This window comes from Onychostoma macrolepis, chromosome 22 (genome assembly GCF_012432095.1).
Source record: "Onychostoma macrolepis isolate SWU-2019 chromosome 22, ASM1243209v1, whole genome shotgun sequence".
Classification (NCBI taxonomy): Eukaryota; Metazoa; Chordata; class Actinopteri; order Cypriniformes; family Cyprinidae; genus Onychostoma; species Onychostoma macrolepis.
The window spans coordinates 23,638,629-23,655,565 of NC_081176.1; the positions used below are offsets into that span (position 1 = coordinate 23,638,629).

Below are 16,937 nucleotides of genomic sequence, written 5' to 3' on the forward strand. Positions count from 1 at the left end.
TGGAATAAAATGTCCAAACTGATTTGTCTGATGTAAATGTTCTTATAAATATGTAGTTTTGCAGTGATAGACTATATTTTAGCACTAGTTACTAAACTATCACTATATCACAATAAATTACATAACTTTATTACTGTACTAACCTATAGTGTTTAGCTCCTGCATGGACTGCGACGACGCCTATTGGTGGATATTCTGCGGGGGTGCATGAGTTAAGCCAATGACACGCCCTCGTTTTCGTTGCATGGCAACGCATTCGCTTGTGAGTGTTTTCGTTCAAGGTTGTGCTGCAGAAGGCGCCTGCATCAATGTAACGACGTGCCACAGTAAGATACTTTATTACGCAAATTATCTGGAAAATATGTATCAATCCGTGTCGAATGTCGGGAAATGAAGCTGGCAAACCTCACGAGTGCTCTTGAATGCCAAAAGATACGCAGTAAGTGAACCGCTGATGGTTTGCAACTTAAAGTCCTCATTTGTTAACCACGACATCTGTATGTTATTCTGAAACGCTTTTATGGCGCATAATCATCATGCAATTTTGTGTAATTTCGGCGTCCTAGTGCAGAAATCCTTCTATTCACCTTAACCTACTTTAGATCTGATCATGGAGTGCTCTTGGTGTGTACTAGCTTTTCATGGATTTTTATATTAAGTCGTTTAGTGGAATAAGCATTCTGTCTCATCACATATATTTAGAATGAATTAAAGTTAATTAATTTTTTTTTTTCATTCATGCATTCATTCATTTATTTATTTATTGTATAGTTGTATAGTTTCATTGGAGTCTGCAATCTGCATGCACTGTCCTTTGGTAAACTGTCATATCAAATGTAATATAGTAAAACACCTGCAAAAAATAAATATGATACTAATATTAATACGGTACATTGTGCCCTATTTTTACTTTCTTTTCTTTTTTTAAATTAATTTTTATTTTTTATTTTCCCTCCACAGTCATGGAAATATCAGGGAATGAAATTTACATTTACATTTAGTTATTTAGCAGACAGTTTTATCCAAAAGGACTTACAAATGAGGACAATAGAAGCAATTTAGGGTTTTATTAAATGTTTTATAGTTTCCCATTCATGTAATAGTAAAATCTTATTTTTGAAAACAGTGGAAATAGCTATACACTATTAAAATAGAGTTTTTTTAAAATTGGCATTGATGGTTCCATGAAGAACCTTTAACATCCATGGAACATTTCCATTCCACAAAAAGTCTTTATAGTTGAAAAAGGTTCTTTTAGATTTTTTAAATGTTCTTCACACTAAGAACAGTTCTTTTAATTTTATGAACTGTTCACTGAAAGGTTATTAGGGGAACCAAAATGGTTCCTCTATGGCATCACAGCAAAAATAAATAAATAAATATAAAATAAAAAATGTGAAACTTTATTTTTAAGAGTGAAAAAGATATGGCTTGTGCATTATATTCCAAGTCTTTTGAAATCATAATATGATAATTTTGTGTGTCTTAATATGCTTCTGTATTATACGGTCTTAATATGCTTCTCTTTAACACATCATGTCACATTAGGTGTCACCATCATTAGTTCTCACATGCTTCATCACCAAAATGTTCGGAACTCAAACCTGATTTTTGGCACTATACTGTATTTTACTGTAGGGAATTTTGGTGTAGGGAACAATTTTAAATTCTTATCCTAAATTTCCATCTGTTTTTTAAAGAAATCTATCGCTGGGCTTCATAATTCAGACTTTGAATGTTGTGCAAAAGTCATATGGGCTACACTTTTAGGGTTTTCATTTAGTTAATTTCATTTAGTTTTTTCAATCAGCTATTAACAAGCCATTAACTATGACTTTTGCTTTAATAAACTCCTGATTTTCTGCTTATTAATAGTTAGTAAGGTAGTTGTTTAGGTATTGGGTGGGATTGGGGATGTAGAATATGGTCATGCAGAATATGTGCTTTATAAGTACTAATAAAGCGCCAATATGGTAATAATAGGCATGCTAATAAGAAACTATGTAACCCTAACCCTATGTAGTGAGAATTGGTCCCTAAACTAAAGTGTTACTGTTTTTTATCCTTGACAAATGTGGTAACAGCAGGTTTGGAGTGCTAAGGCTGAGTAAATAACAACATTATTTCTGGGCAAATCAGTTGCATTTGGCATATTATTCAAGTTTTCAGCACATAGGTGAGGAAAGTACGAGATTTTAGCCGGCGCTCCAGATAACCAAAGTCTCGTGAGGAAAGGGAAAGATTAGGCGACTCAAAATACTGTGGAAAGTTATTTTAAGGACAGGTTCCCCTCCTAACCTAATTTAGAGCAGTATTCGCATTCACTCAGAACCAGTACCGCATGTACATGAGACAAATCTTTACAATTAATAGTGCATTTTCTGACTATGCATTATTTTAAACAGCTAAATATTTATGTCTATGTTTCTCATTCTTTTCTAGAACATATAGGCATTATTGAATAGAATGTCTCCTTCAAGACTCTACACGGCATCGGTCATGCCTCCTCTGCCTTTAAGCTCTTTCAATGTCTCAAGCAATTTCTGCACGGAAGAAAATATCTCTGAGTGCATTCTATACATCAATCAGGTAGGCACAATTTTTTTTCTTTTTTGCAACTTGTCTTTTGAGTTTGAAGAAGAAGAATCTAGTTGAAGAATCTACAACCCGAGAACGTAGAGAACATACAGTGAGGAAAATAAGTATTTGAACACCCTGCTATTTTGCAAGTTCTCCCACTTAGAAATCATGGAGGGGTCTGAAATTGTCATCGTAGGTGCATGTCCACTGTGAGAGACATAATCTAAAAAAAAAAATCCAGAAATCACAATGTATGATTTTTTAACTATTTATTTGTATGATACAGCTGCAAATAAGTATTTGAACACCTGTCTATCAGCTAGAATTCTGACCCTCAAAGACCTGTTAGTCTGCCTTTAAAATGTCCACCTCCACCCCATTTATTATCCTAAATTAGATGCACCTGTTTGAGGTCGTTAGCTGCATAAAGACACCTGTCCACCCCATACAATCAGTAAGAATCCAACTACTAACATGGCCAAGACCAAAGAGCTGTCCAAAGACACTAGAGACAAAATTGTACACCTCCATAAGGCTGGAAAGGGCTACGGGAAATTGCCAAGCAGCTTGGTGAAAAAGGTCCACTGTTGGAGCAATCATTAGAAAATGGAAGAAGCTAAACATGACTGTCAATCTCCCTCGGACTGGGGCTCCATGCAAGATCTCACCTCGTGGGGTCTCAATGATCCTAAGAAAGGTGAGAAATCAGCCCAGAACTACACGGGAGGAGCTGGTCAATGACCTGAAAAGAGCTGGGACCACCGTTTCCAAGGTTACTGTTGGTAATACACTAAGATGTCATGGTTTGAAATCACGCATGGCACGGAAGGTTCCCCTGCTTAAACCAGCACATGTCCAGGCCCGACTTAAGTTTGCCAATGACCATTTGGATGATCCAGAGGAGTCATGGGAGAAAGTCATGTGGTCAGATGAGACCAAAATAGAACTTTTGGTCATAATTCCACTAAACGTGTTTGGAGGAAGAAGAATGATGAGTACCATCCCAAGAACACCATCCCTACTGTGAAGCATGGGGTGGTAGCATCATGCTTTGGGGTGTTTTTCTGCACATGGGACAGGGCGACTGCACTGTATTAAGGAGAGGATGACCGGGGCCATGTATTGCGAGATTTTGGGGAACAACCTCCTTCCCTCAGTTAGAGCATTGAAGATGGGTCGAGGCTGGGTCTTCCAACATGACAATGACCAAGCACACAGCCAGGATAACCAAGGAGTGGCTCTGTAAGAAGCATATCAAGGTTCTGGCGTGGCCTAGCCAGTCTCCAGACCTAAACCCAATAGAGAATCTTTGGAGGAGCTCAAACTCCGTGTTTCTCAGCGACAGGCCAGAAACCTGACTGATCTAGAGAAGATCTGTGTGGAGGTGGGCCAAAATCCCTCCTGCAGTGTGTGCAAACCTGGTGAAAAACTACAGGAAACGTTTGACCTCTGTAATTGCAAACAAAGGCTACTGTACCAAATATTAACATTGATTTTCTCAGGTGTTCAAATACTTATTTGCAGCTGTGTCATACAAATAAATAGTTAAAAAATCATACATTGTGATTTCTGGATTTTTTTTTTAGATTATGTCTCTCACAGTGGACATGCACCTACGATGACAATTTAAGACCCTCCATGATTTCTAAGTGGGAGAACTTGCAAAATAGCAGGGTGTTCAAATACTTATTTTCCTCACTGTAAATGTTTAAACTGAGAAATTTTACACTTTTATCCACTAAATGAGCTCATTTCAAATTTGATGCCTGCTACAGGTCTCAAAAAACTTGGCACGGGGGCAACAAAGGGCTGAAAAAGCAAGAAATTTTGAAAATATTCAGCTGGGAGAACATCTAGCAACTAATTAAGTTTCTTGACATCATGTCTGTAACATGATTAGCTATAAAAGGGATGTCTTAGAGAGGCAGAGTCTCTCAGAAGTAAAGATGGGCAAAGGCTCTCCAATCTGTGAAAGAGTGTGTAAAAAGATTGTGGAATACTTTAAAAACAACGCTCCTCAACATCAAATTGCAAAGGCTTTGCAAATCTCATCGTCTACAGTGCACAACATCATCAAAAGATTCAGAGAAACTGGAGAAAACTCTGTGCGTAAAGGACAAGGCCGAAGACCTTTGTTGGATGGCCGTGGTCTTCGGGCCCTCAGACGACGCTGCATCACTCGTCGGCATGATTCTGTCATTGACTTTACTAAATGGGCCCAGGAATACTTCCAGAAACCACTGTCGGTAAAAACAATCCGCCGTGCCATCTGCAGATGACAACTAAAGCTCTGTCATGCAAAAAGGAAGCCATATGTGAACATGGTCCAGAAGCACCGTCGTGTCCTGTGGGCCAAGGCTCATTTAAAATGGACTGTTTCAAAGTGGAAAAGTGTTCTATGGTCAGGGGTGCAAACTTGTCATTTTTCGGCGAAATTCGCCGTTTTCACCTTGAAATAGGTCATTCACATGAATCGTGTAGATCTGTAAAAAAAAAAAAAAAAATGGGGGGGTTGGTTCGTATCTGCGAGTCATCTGTGTCACGTCACCTGTGGTGTTTTTTTCCTCTGTTGTCAAAGGAATGGACCCGCCCTACTCTGCCTCTGATTAGCTTACCGTAATGTTCTCTCCCTCATCCAACCAATCTCACTCCTGAAGCCTAACTTTTAGACGCTGCAGGCAACTGTCCATATTTCCAGAGGCTACGTAAAATGTGAAGGAACAAGCTAACGGCAAGCAACTTAATTTTGAAGTAATTGGGCTATGCTGGTGGTTAGATTAGCCTGTTTGTAGCTAGCTAAATTAAGTTCACTGTAGAGCGGGACGGAATGTGTTTGTATCTGCTGTAAACTATGGTGTTCCAGTATAAATGGTGATTACCGCGTGAGGCTGCTGTTTTTTTATTTATTTTTTATTTATTTATTTATTTATTTTTTTTGCGTGAGGCTGCTGTTGCAATAGCTATGAAGATTGTAAGTTACGTTATTGCTACATTAGTTCGCTACCCTTTGCAAAATGCTCCTCAGTCTCGACCTTAACATTTGTCTCACATATCAGTAAGTTATTACTCTGACATGAAGTCGATTTGAGAACTGTTCGACCTACAAATAAAGCATACCGTTTAATGTACAGTAATATTAGTATCACTCAAGTGGAGGCAGCGCTAAGCTAGGGCTGGACAATAATTCAATATAAATATGTATCGCGATATAATTTTTTTCAATAACGGTGATATGATTTTTAAACACATTTCCGATATACATTACCAGTGTTTACCATACATTGATTTATTTGTGGCGTTTGACTTCGTTGAATAAACATGAGCACTGCACGTTTCAAAAAGCGGGTGATTTATATGAATGTATCTCTGAAGGGAACATACTGTCTTCAGAACAGTTTTGATGGCACTTTCATTTTATCTGATAAAGTAGCGTTCATGAGCGCAGCTGCTTAGATTACAGCCGTTATCTGGGAAACCGCTGGTTCTGCCGCTCTCAAAGCACCTCCTACTGGTTGGTTTGTCACCTTTTTCACCCCTGACGAGTTTTCACCCCTGATGGTCAGACGAGTCCAAATTTGACATTCTTGTTGGAAATCACGGACGCCGTGTCCTCCAGGCTAAACAGAGGGGAGACCTTCCAGCGTGTTATCAGCGTTCAGTTCAAAAGCCAGCATCTCTGATGGTATGGGGGTGTATAAGTGTATACTGTATGGGCAGCTTGCATGTTTTGGAAGGCACTATGAATGCTGAAAGGTATATAAAGGTTTTAGAGCAACATATGCTCCCCTCCAGATGGTGTTTATTTCAGCAGGACAATGCAAAACCACATACTGCAGCTATTACAACAGCATGGCTTCGTAGTAGAAGAGTCCGGGTGCTGAATTGGCCTGCCTGCAGTCCAGATCATTCACCTATAGAAAACATTTGGTGCATCATTAAACGAAAAATACGTCAAAGGCGACCACAAACTCTTCAGCAGCTGGAAACCAGAATGGGACCAAATTCCAACACCAAAACTTCAGAAACTCATAACCTCGATGCCCAGACGTCTTCAAACTGTTTTGAAAAGAAGAGGAGATGCTACACCATGGTAAACATGCCCCTGTCCCAACTATTTTGAGACCTGTAACAGGCATCAAATTTGAAATGAGCTCATTTTGTGCATAAAATTGTAAAATTTCTCAGTTTAAACATTTGTTATGTTATCTATGTTCTATTGTGAATAAAATATTGTCTCATGTGATTTGAAATTATTTTAGTTTTCATTTTATTCAAATTTAAAAAACGTCCCAACATTTCCGGAATTCAGGTTGTAAACAAGAACAAACTTGAATCTCGTATTGTTAATGGACTTGCCACTCTTTACATTCACAGGAGTTTTCGTCCCTGTGCTTTCCACCAATTTCCCAAAACTCAGACAGTATTCGTGATCTGGATGCTGTAGTTGCCCTAAACAACATATATGACTTGCTTCAGCTACACCGTCGTGCTGTTGGAATGATGGAGGACCTGGAGGTGGAGCAGCTCAAGTCCAGCAGTGACCTCCACTACCAACATCTCACCAACTCCAGGCTAAAGGTTTGGTCTTTTTTTTTTAATCACACATTTTATTTTACTTTTTATTTTACTATGAATTTTCACTGTTTTGTAGGACCAGCTTGAACTTTCGAAAAAGGAAAACATTCGCTTGCATGAGCGAGAGCGTCACCTGGAAACAAATTTAAAGACTTTGCAAAACTGCCTAAAAGATTCAAAAGAAGAGGTATGAAAAATGAACAAGAAAGCTGTGATGTCATGTACTGTTTTTTTTTGTTTTTGTTTTGTTTTATCAAATATGCTTTTTACTTGAATAGGTACAAAGGCTGCAGGGTATCATTGCAAGTCGTGCCACACAATACAACCATGACATTAAGAGAAGAGAAAGGGAGCACAACAGAGTAAAGGAGCGCCTCAATCAACTACTCATTGCCAAAAAGGAAAATAAACAAGGTAATATGTATTACTTAAAGGGGTCATGACATGAGAAATCAAATTTGCCTTGATCTTTTGGCATATAAGAGGTGTTCGTACCATTAAAACATCCTGGAAATTTCATATCTTAAAGCGTCGTCCTCATTATAAACAAAGCATTTATTTAGTCAAGCTCCAAAAACGGCTCATTTTGGATCTGAGGTGCAAGCTGACGTCACCCGAGCACAAACATTTGCATAAACACTGCCTCCAGAGCAACGCATCGATGAATAGTCATCTTCTCACCATAAGCCCCGCCCACTGGCATTCTGGTGCTTAAAGGTTTACTGCACCCCAAAATGAAAATTTTGTCATTAATCACTTACCCCCATGCTGTTCCAAACCCGTAAAAGCTTCGTTCGTCTTCGGAACACAAGATATTTTGGATGAAAACCTGGAGGCTGTCCCATTGACTGCCAAGTAAGTACCACTGTCGAGGCCCAGAAAGTATGAAATACATCATCAGAATAGTCCATCTGCCATCAGTGGTTCAATCTGGATTTAATGAAGCGACGAGAAAACTTTTTCTGCGCAAAGAAAACAAAAACAACGACTTTATTCAACAATTCAATGGCGTAGCGCCATTTTGGAGAATATCTGCTGGATGCAAATAGTGTACGCTGTTCTGTGTGATTAATGACAAAATTTTCATTTTGGGGTGGAGTAACCCTTTAATGACTTGATACTTGATTACACTGAATGCAAGTGTCGTGTCGTGTTGCGTCGTGTCAAAAGCAAATAGAAATTACATTCACTGCCGCTATCATGTCTACATTGGATACAGTATACAGATGCATGTTCACTTTCTGACATGGTCCACTCACTTGGGTCTGTTGTTAATAGGACAAATGAAGTGAAAGAATGTTCGCTTTGACACGTTTGGTTTAAACAGCGCATTCACATCTTTGTACAGATATCAGAAGGATCCTAGCGTAAGGAACAAGTGTATAGTTTATTTTTTGGTTTGATCGGAGCATTTTGTATTGTGAATGATGCACAGTGTTGTATTGTGAAGATGAAGCGGTACCAGATCTGACTGCAGCTGCCTCACAAACCATAGGTAAATTATTTCATAATGCTTTGTCTGGAAATGACAATGAATTTATTTTGATCATTCTGTCAAAACACTCAAATGCAATAGCGAGGAGGCATTGATACTGTTTCCTATGCAATGACGTTAACCAATCAAAACAGGTCGTTTCAGACAGAGGGTCTGATTATTTTGTGCACAAAACTTTATTGACATTATAAGTAAACATCAAGGAACATATTAAAATAATAAAAAATCCATGTCATGACCCCTGTAAAATACCTCTTAATAGAATAACAAACTGAATATACTGTGTTATTGGCATCTGTAAGACTTATACAGTAAAATAGTAATATTGTGAAAAAATAATACAATTTAAAATAACTTTTCTGTTTTAATATATTTTAAAAAGAACACTGAATTTTCAGCATTAGGCTTCAGTGTCACACGATACTTCAAAAATCATTCTAATATCATTCTAATAATAATACATTTTGTCTTTGGACTTTGATAATTATAAAGTTCACAGGAATAGCGTTCATGTGAATTTGCTCATGCTGATATACACTCAAAATCAGTGAAGTTCACTCACAACTTCATTTGCATAAAGAAACAATTCACCCAAAAATGAAAATTTGTAATTATTTAGTGGCCCTAATGTCATTTGAAAATCTTTTGAAAATAATTTTTGCTTTGTGTCAGGAATGGAAGTTTTGAATTATGTTGGAAGGTCGGATGGTAGGAGATGTCTTTGGAAAACTGGAAAAACTGAATCCAGGTAAAATACATAATCATTTTGGTTGTTTGTTGGTGTTTTAATCATTATATTTATAGTTCCCCTTCACTATAATATCATATGACAACTTTAGACATTTGTTATGTTTTTTTTTTTAGACATGAGGGAGATATGTACAAAACTCTTCTCAATGAATTTGATAACCGTCAGAGGGAGCTAATGGTGGAAAACATAGAGCTGAAGAAGGTGCTTCAGCAAATGAAACGAGAAATGGTGGGGGTTTTAAATTCAAAGAAGTTAAGCCAAAAGGAAGAGAAGCAAAGCAATGATATGGATCAGGTACAGTATGACTGTCATGTCCATAACAACCAGTTTACACTAAAAACTTCATGATACAGTTTGTGTTTGCTAATGGTATTTTGAAAAAAAAAAAAAAAATCATATTTCAGTCGACTCTGCAGACAAATTCTGATGACGATGAACATTTGAAAGGACCTCTTGATATGTCATGTGATCATGCTCGGGAGAAACTCACCAACAGCATTCGTCAGCAGTGGAGGAAACTCAAGCACCATGTTGAGAGATTAGACAGCCAAGGTAGAGGATACCATTCATTATTAGACACACAAACTTATTGTAAAAATAAAAATACAGTGAAAGGTGTTGTATTTTGTGTTGAAGCATTCATGGTGCAAGATGGAGACAGTGAAGAGATGATCTACAAACAACTCCATGAAGAGGAGATGGAGAGGCTCAAAATAGAAATCCAGCAGTGCAAAGAGTTTATTCAGACTCAACAGCAACTTCTCCAAGTAAGTAGAGGCACAGTTTCCTTAAGTCAGTGTCATTGATGCTTAAAGGGATGGTTCACCCAAAAATGAAAATTCGATCATTAATTACCTCCGTTCATCTTCGTACACAAATTAAGATATTTTTTATGAAATCCAAGAGCTCTCTGAGGGTACTACCACAGTGGTTCAACTGCAATTTTATGAAGCTACGAGAATACTTTTTATGTGCAAAGAAAACAAAAATAATGACTTTATTTAACAATTTCTTCTCTTTTGGGACAGACTGCTGCCATTATCGAGAGTACCGTGATGCATGCGCGTGCTACTGCTGACATAGAACATGCAAGGGAGGCAGTGTCTCCTCAAAAAAAAAATGGATGAGAAAATAATTGTTATTACAAAAATTAAACAATGCAAATTTGACTAAATATGACATTAAAAGTCTAAAAGTCACTCGTTTTTATAAAGTAACACTGTCCAACAGCAACACCCACAGGTAAAGTTACTGCGGAGGCTTGCCTCCCTTCATCCCATTGACTTACAGCAGAGACCCCATAGCATGCCGTGGGTTTAGTGGGGGGTAATTGAGAGTGAATGGGGGAAAGTCACGTGAGAGGAAGCAATGCCTCCATGACGCTATAATAAGATATGATTGGTTCATGCGATAAATTCCGCCTATTGTTTTCATGCGAGCTCTGGCTGAATGAAGAAAATGATGGCGTAATTGACTAAATATAAAGTAAGTAAACAATTCACTCGCTTAAGCCGGGCTCACACTACAGGAGTTTTAACATCCTAACCGATTATGAAATCTGGTTGCAGCACACACATAAGGAGAATCTTTGCAGATTATCTTACCTCAAATCTTAAACATGCACACACTACAAAATTTGAAATTCGTGGCGCATCACACACTACAAGATATTATTAAGATTATCATGCCAGAGGGAGCGCCTCACGTGATCTCACGCAGCAGCTTGTCAGCAATGTTTACATAATAGCTAGCGTACTAGCAGCTTTCACTCACCCGGTATGTTCACCCCAACGCTTCTCTTTCTCCTTATCGGTTGTGATACGTGTTCGACACATTATACAGACAATCGTGTTACTACAAAACTTCAAGAAGCAGTTTCCTCCGTCTCCACTATTAAACGGAGCCGTACAGCAGCTGTTTTGCGGTCTCGCATTGGCTGTTATAAGTGCTGATGTAATCATATAGCCATCATCACCCCGATTTTAATCCTAAATATCAAACATGTTTGATATGATCGGGGCGGCCCCGATTTGTGTGCTAGAGGATCAGGAGGTGCAAAGTTCTATCGGTGAACGCCTCACATTACCAGATAATCCACGCCGAACATTGGGACCGATTGAGGTGCTCAACAAGATGGGGAAAGGGGGAAATCGGGGCTAAATCGGTCAAAAAATCCTGTAGTGTGAGCCAGGCATTACATAGCACTGCTTTGTGTCACGTCTAAATAAAACTTGAAATGGCCTGAAAACATGATGACTGTCAATTAGTGAGTATTCAGCTTGATGAAATGAAAGATTTATCTTTGTGTCTATGACAGTGTTTACAGCTTTCATGACGATGACCCGAAAATAAGTTGACTATTAAAAAGAACAGCTTAACATCAGTTCACAAATAAACTCTTTGCCTTGTTGGCAGAGGCTATTTACACTAACTCCATCCACCAACGTAAGATTACTACAAAAGACGATAGTTTAGTAACAGCTCCAGTGCTGTAGATGGTAAAGCGTCTATGGTTTGACGCAATCGATTAGATTGAAATGGTTCGATTCCACCTTTTGCCAAACTTTTTTTCCCTCCGTTTTTAAATCTCATATCACATCGGGTAGTTGTAGGGATGGCTTATATTGTCCCAGTATGGTAGCATCCATTTAATAATTTGAATTAAAAATATAATTTACACTCAATATTTTATTATTGCATAATGTTTTATAATGTACTACAATACGAAGGTGCAGATAATTTCCACTATTTAAAATAAGTAGTATAAATACCTTGACATTTTTGGGTGAACCATCACTTTAAAATCACAAGCAAACACAAGTAGAGATGCTTTCCTACACTCTTAAAAATAACGGTTGCAAAAGGGGTTTTGCCATAGAAGAACCATTTCTGGTTCACCAAAGAACCTCTCAGTGAACAGTTCATAAAATAACCATTTTTTCTTATTGTGAAAAAAATATTTGAATAATCAAAAAACAACGGCAACAGCTGACTGAGTACAGTATATCACTTCCAAGATCCAACAATGTTCAATCAGCAAAAGCAAGCGCTGACCAATGCCAGCAGACACCAATAGGGGTAACACATGGATCAGACAAAATCCAACGAACGTGTCTGTTGCCATTTGTTGGTGTTTGTCTGTGTAGTTTGAATTGGCCTGAAGAGTGTAGACCAGCTTCACCAGAGCAAGAGAATATGAATATTGTTTGACTTTTTGCAGCAACAGCTCAACACTCCCTGTGATGAGGAGACTGCAGCTGTTCTGAATGATTCTTACATGCTGGAAGAGAAGGAACGCTTGAAAGAAGAGTGGAAAGTGTTTGAAGAACAGAGGAAAAACTTTGAAATGGAAAGGAGAAATTTCACAGAGGCTGCCATCAGATTGGGCCACGAGGTTTTGGCTTATAATTGGTTTTAGCGTACTTCTGAATTCAGCTCTTAATTTATCTTGATTTTAATCACATTTTTCTTTTTCTCTTCAGAGGAAGTGTTTTGAGGATGATCGTGCAATGTGGCTCAAACATCAGTTTCTTAACACAACATTTGCAGACCAGATGAAACCACAAAGTCGCATGGCTGATGAATTTTCAAAGCGTGAGTAATTAGTTTATCCTTTTTACTATCTTAATTTCTCATTGAAATAAAACTAATCTTGATGAATTTTTTCCAAATTTCCTGATTTTGTCAGATTCTGGTCGTGAAGAGAAGCTCATTTCAATTTCTGGTAAAGTGAGCAAATCTCATCTGTAGTCTCATCCATGGAAATGCTTGCAAATGAACCTACTTTTCTTCCAACACCAGAGGAGAGATACCGGGAACCAATATGAATGTGAATGAAGTCTGCAAGTATCTTTATGAAGAACTTTCAGCATATGGACATGAATATTAAAGGTGCCATAGAATGCATTTATACAATATTTTAAATTGTTCTCTGATATCTACATAGAAGGTATGTGGCTTAGGTAAGGGCAAAAAATCTCCAGAAACGGTTTTACATGTCCATTTACAACCCTTGGATTTGTCCCTAGAATGAAATGGTCTATTATTACCTTATTTGGAAGGGTCATGAATAATAATGTTGAGCTCTGCTCTGATTGGCTGTTTCACAGTGCGGCGCAATGTTGAGCTCTGCTCTGATTGGCTTGTTTCACAGTGCTGCTCATTTCAGTAGCTCACACAGCAGGAAGGAAACACAGGGAAAATGTATATTTCAATACTCTCTCTCACAGTTATATCGTTGGGTAATTATACTGTAAATAAAACGAGGGCATCAGGGAGCCGCTATTAATATGCGGGGCATTGAAACTGCTTTCGAATGCTTGATCGCTTTTTAGTTTCACTTTCACTTTCGAGATTCACGATCGCACGTACTCTGTTTATACTATGGAGCGGCAGTACTTACCACACATTTTACAAGATCAGATGCTTGTCAGTGGTGCTCAGGATCTGTAAATCATTCGCCATCATCCTCATTCATCTCTCCTTACTCTGTTTATGTAGTAAGTGAAATCTTATGTACTGTAATGTAATAGGCTACCGCTAGCAATACGCTAATCATGTCCCTTTAGTGGCTCGCGTTATTTTATTAGAACGCGTTATTTGCTTTCCGTGTCTTTCTGAATACAGACAAGTCAAGTCAAGTCACTATCATTTGTATAGCGCTTTTAACAATGCAAATAGTGTCAAAGCAGCTTTACATCAGCTTGATATAAACTTAGGTGGCTTTATATCAGCTTTACAGTATTTAGACGGGGAAATAGTTTGTCGACACCAACCCACCAACCCATCCGTGCGCTTCACATCCCCTGCACAGCCTGGAACATAACATTTATTTCCATGATCTACCATTTTCACTGTTATCCTTGCTTGTTTCTTCACAATACCTGCAGAACTTCTGATGGTTCGACTGGCGGCTGGCCTAGAACATGGGTGGGTATATGCAAATGTTGGGAGCATACATATTAGTGATCCCGACTGTAACGTCACAGTCGGTGTTATGTTCTGATTAGCCTATTTTTCAGTGGTCTTTTGCATTCACGAGATTTACATAAGGAGGAGGAAACAATGGTGTTTGAGGCTCATGGTGTGTCATTTCCATGTACAGAACTGTTATTATTCAACGATGCCAAGGTAAATACAGTTTTCCATTCTATGGCACCTTTAAAGGGGTGGTTGATTGTGATTTCACTTTTTTTAACTTTAGTTAGTGTGTAATGTTGCTGTTTGAGCATAAACATTATCTGCAAAGTTACGACGCTGAAAGTTCAATGCAAACAGAGATATCTTTTTAAATTATGGCAGTTTAATGCCTACAAAAATGGCTTGTAGGGACAACAGTGAACTTCTTCCCGGGTTGGTGACATCACAATCCCAGACATTTACATAAACCCCGCTCCCGGGAACATGCGACAAAGGGGGCAGGCCATGTTGCGCTGCTTTAGAGAAGAGGAATAGTTGCTGCCATGCCGTCAAAACTAGGGGTGTACGAAAAAATCTATTCACTGTATATGAATTGCAAAAAATATGAAACGGATTCACAAGTTTCAAAATCAATCTTCTAAAGCAGCGGTTCTTAATCCTGTTCCTTGCTTCCCCTTGCTCTGCACACGCTCTGCATTTCTCTCTCTCTCTCTCACCTGATTCAGCTCATCAGCTCCATCAATGACCTGTGTTCCAATTATACACTTTGTGTATAGACAGACAGACATTTTTCACATAGCTACGAGAAGCGTTAAACATGGACGCGCACACAGTTACTGTGGTAGCGAGCAATACTTGCTGGCAAACACTTCTTTTACAAAATAAAATTTGCTTTAAAGAAATGCTACAATGCAATCATGTATTCTGCTGTATTAAAGCTTTAATCGGGATAAAACCATATATTAAAAGCTAACATAAGCAGTAGCACTTACAAATAACGTATCTTGAAGTATGAGACAACAATAAACAAACAAAAAAACATGCCATTCTGAAATGTCCTGTAAGAGCCGTGCTTGCACAGGTTCAGCACAATCTTCTTCACTAATATTATCTGGGTCTCAGTCGGGCTCAAATTGATAAGCAATATTGAAACGCCATTGTTTACAATACAACTGGAGTGCATTCTGAGGTGAGGGGTGTGACATTTCTTGACGTGCACTAGGCAGTTGAGTGAATCACAACACAATAAGACAGCTAACCAATCTGAGCTCATTGTGTATTTCAAAATCATCAGAGCATTCATAGGAGAAGGGACAGAGCATTGTAAAATAAAAGGTAAATTATGTGAAAAATAAGGCCTTTAAAAAAAAAAAAACAAGCATTAAGACATGTCAGACTGCACCCCATAAACACAATCAAGCCTACAAACAAAGCAGTCAACCACCCCTTTAAGCAGAATTGTGTGTCAATTTATGATAGGATTGTAAGAGTAAAGACTACTGAATATTATAAGCCTCTGAATTTTTTTCGTTTTAAAAGCATTGTTTAAATATCATCATATAGATTGATTATTGATCATCATCAATATCTTTTTGAAACATTTTGCATTTTTATTTAGAAATTCCATATTCATATTGTGTTTTGCTAAAAGAAATTAACTCTTTATATTTCTAGTTTTTGATATGTTGTAGTTCTATTAGTTACAGCTTTTATGGCTTGCCCACAGTTCATTTTTAGTAACTTATTTTTTGTTACTGAATATACTGTATATTATGGTCCCTTCAATCTAAGTTGTAAAGAATAATGCATTTTAATCTAGATCAAATAGTTTGTCCACTGATTGCATTGTGTATTTGCATTTGAACCTACATTTCACATATTTTTAGATTTTTTTGTAAATTATCACTGTAGACCAATGTGCACCATCATTGTTTATATGAACTCCTAAACCACAAAGTTTTCTTGTTGCATGTGGATAGAGTGCTTAATATAGTCATATATTAATTAATATAGTCAACTTATCATACTTAAATATGCTAAGAACTGATTCTAAAATGAATGTATTTTAGATGTAAAACATACTAAGAAATGAGCTTATAAAGTTGCAGTGCTATGGAATAAGACACAGTGTTTCAAAATGCTTTATTCAGTATTTATTCAAATAAAGAAAGTAACTCGTGGAATAATAACAGTTTCTTATTTAAAAAAACAAAAACAGGGTAATAGTACCCCTGTTGTCACAGGGTTCTAAATGCAAAGAAACATTTAACGTTTTCACATATGATGTTTTATTAAAAAGGTTTGGAGGAGCACGGTCAGATAACCAATTCAGCTTAACTAGCACTATGTGTATATATATATTAGGGGTATAACGGTTTACAAAATTCACGATTCGGTTCGATACAATACAGTGGTGTCACAGTTCGGTACATTTTCGATACAGCAAAAAGAAAGAAAAATCAAGGAAATTTCTCTGGCATTTCTTTCTGCAGTTTTTTACAATTTTTTTTATTTGTTAAAATTAATTTTTTACTTTAATCAATGATGGAGCTATACTTGACCCATCTTCTGGTGTGTCTTCTTAGCAGCATATAAAACAAATATAGCTCTGGTTTG

General features: G+C 37.6%; 1 protein-coding gene across 3 annotated transcripts; it reads left to right on the forward strand.

The window, feature by feature from the left end:
- Positions 1-120: 120 nt before the first annotated feature.
- Positions 121-16,759, forward strand: LOC131530026 (afadin- and alpha-actinin-binding protein-like). 3 transcript variants are annotated; one of them, XM_058760071.1, is made up of 12 exons: positions 121-439; positions 2,443-2,589; positions 6,955-7,158; positions 7,232-7,342; positions 7,434-7,569; positions 9,323-9,398; positions 9,515-9,695; positions 9,806-9,953; positions 10,038-10,168; positions 12,622-12,795; positions 12,884-12,995; positions 13,090-16,759. In XM_058760071.1, the coding sequence occupies exons 2-12, from the start codon at positions 2,467-2,469 to the stop codon at positions 13,149-13,151; spliced, it is 1,458 nt and encodes a 485-aa protein (XP_058616054.1). In that variant the 5' UTR covers positions 121-439; positions 2,443-2,466; the 3' UTR covers positions 13,152-16,759. The 3 variants fall into 3 exon arrangements, with proteins under 3 accessions (XP_058616054.1, XP_058616055.1, XP_058616056.1); XM_058760072.1 differs by having other exon boundaries at positions 121-326; XM_058760073.1 differs by lacking the exon at positions 13,090-16,759 and having other exon boundaries at positions 12,884-13,003.
- The last annotated feature ends 178 nt before the right edge of the window (positions 16,760-16,937 follow it).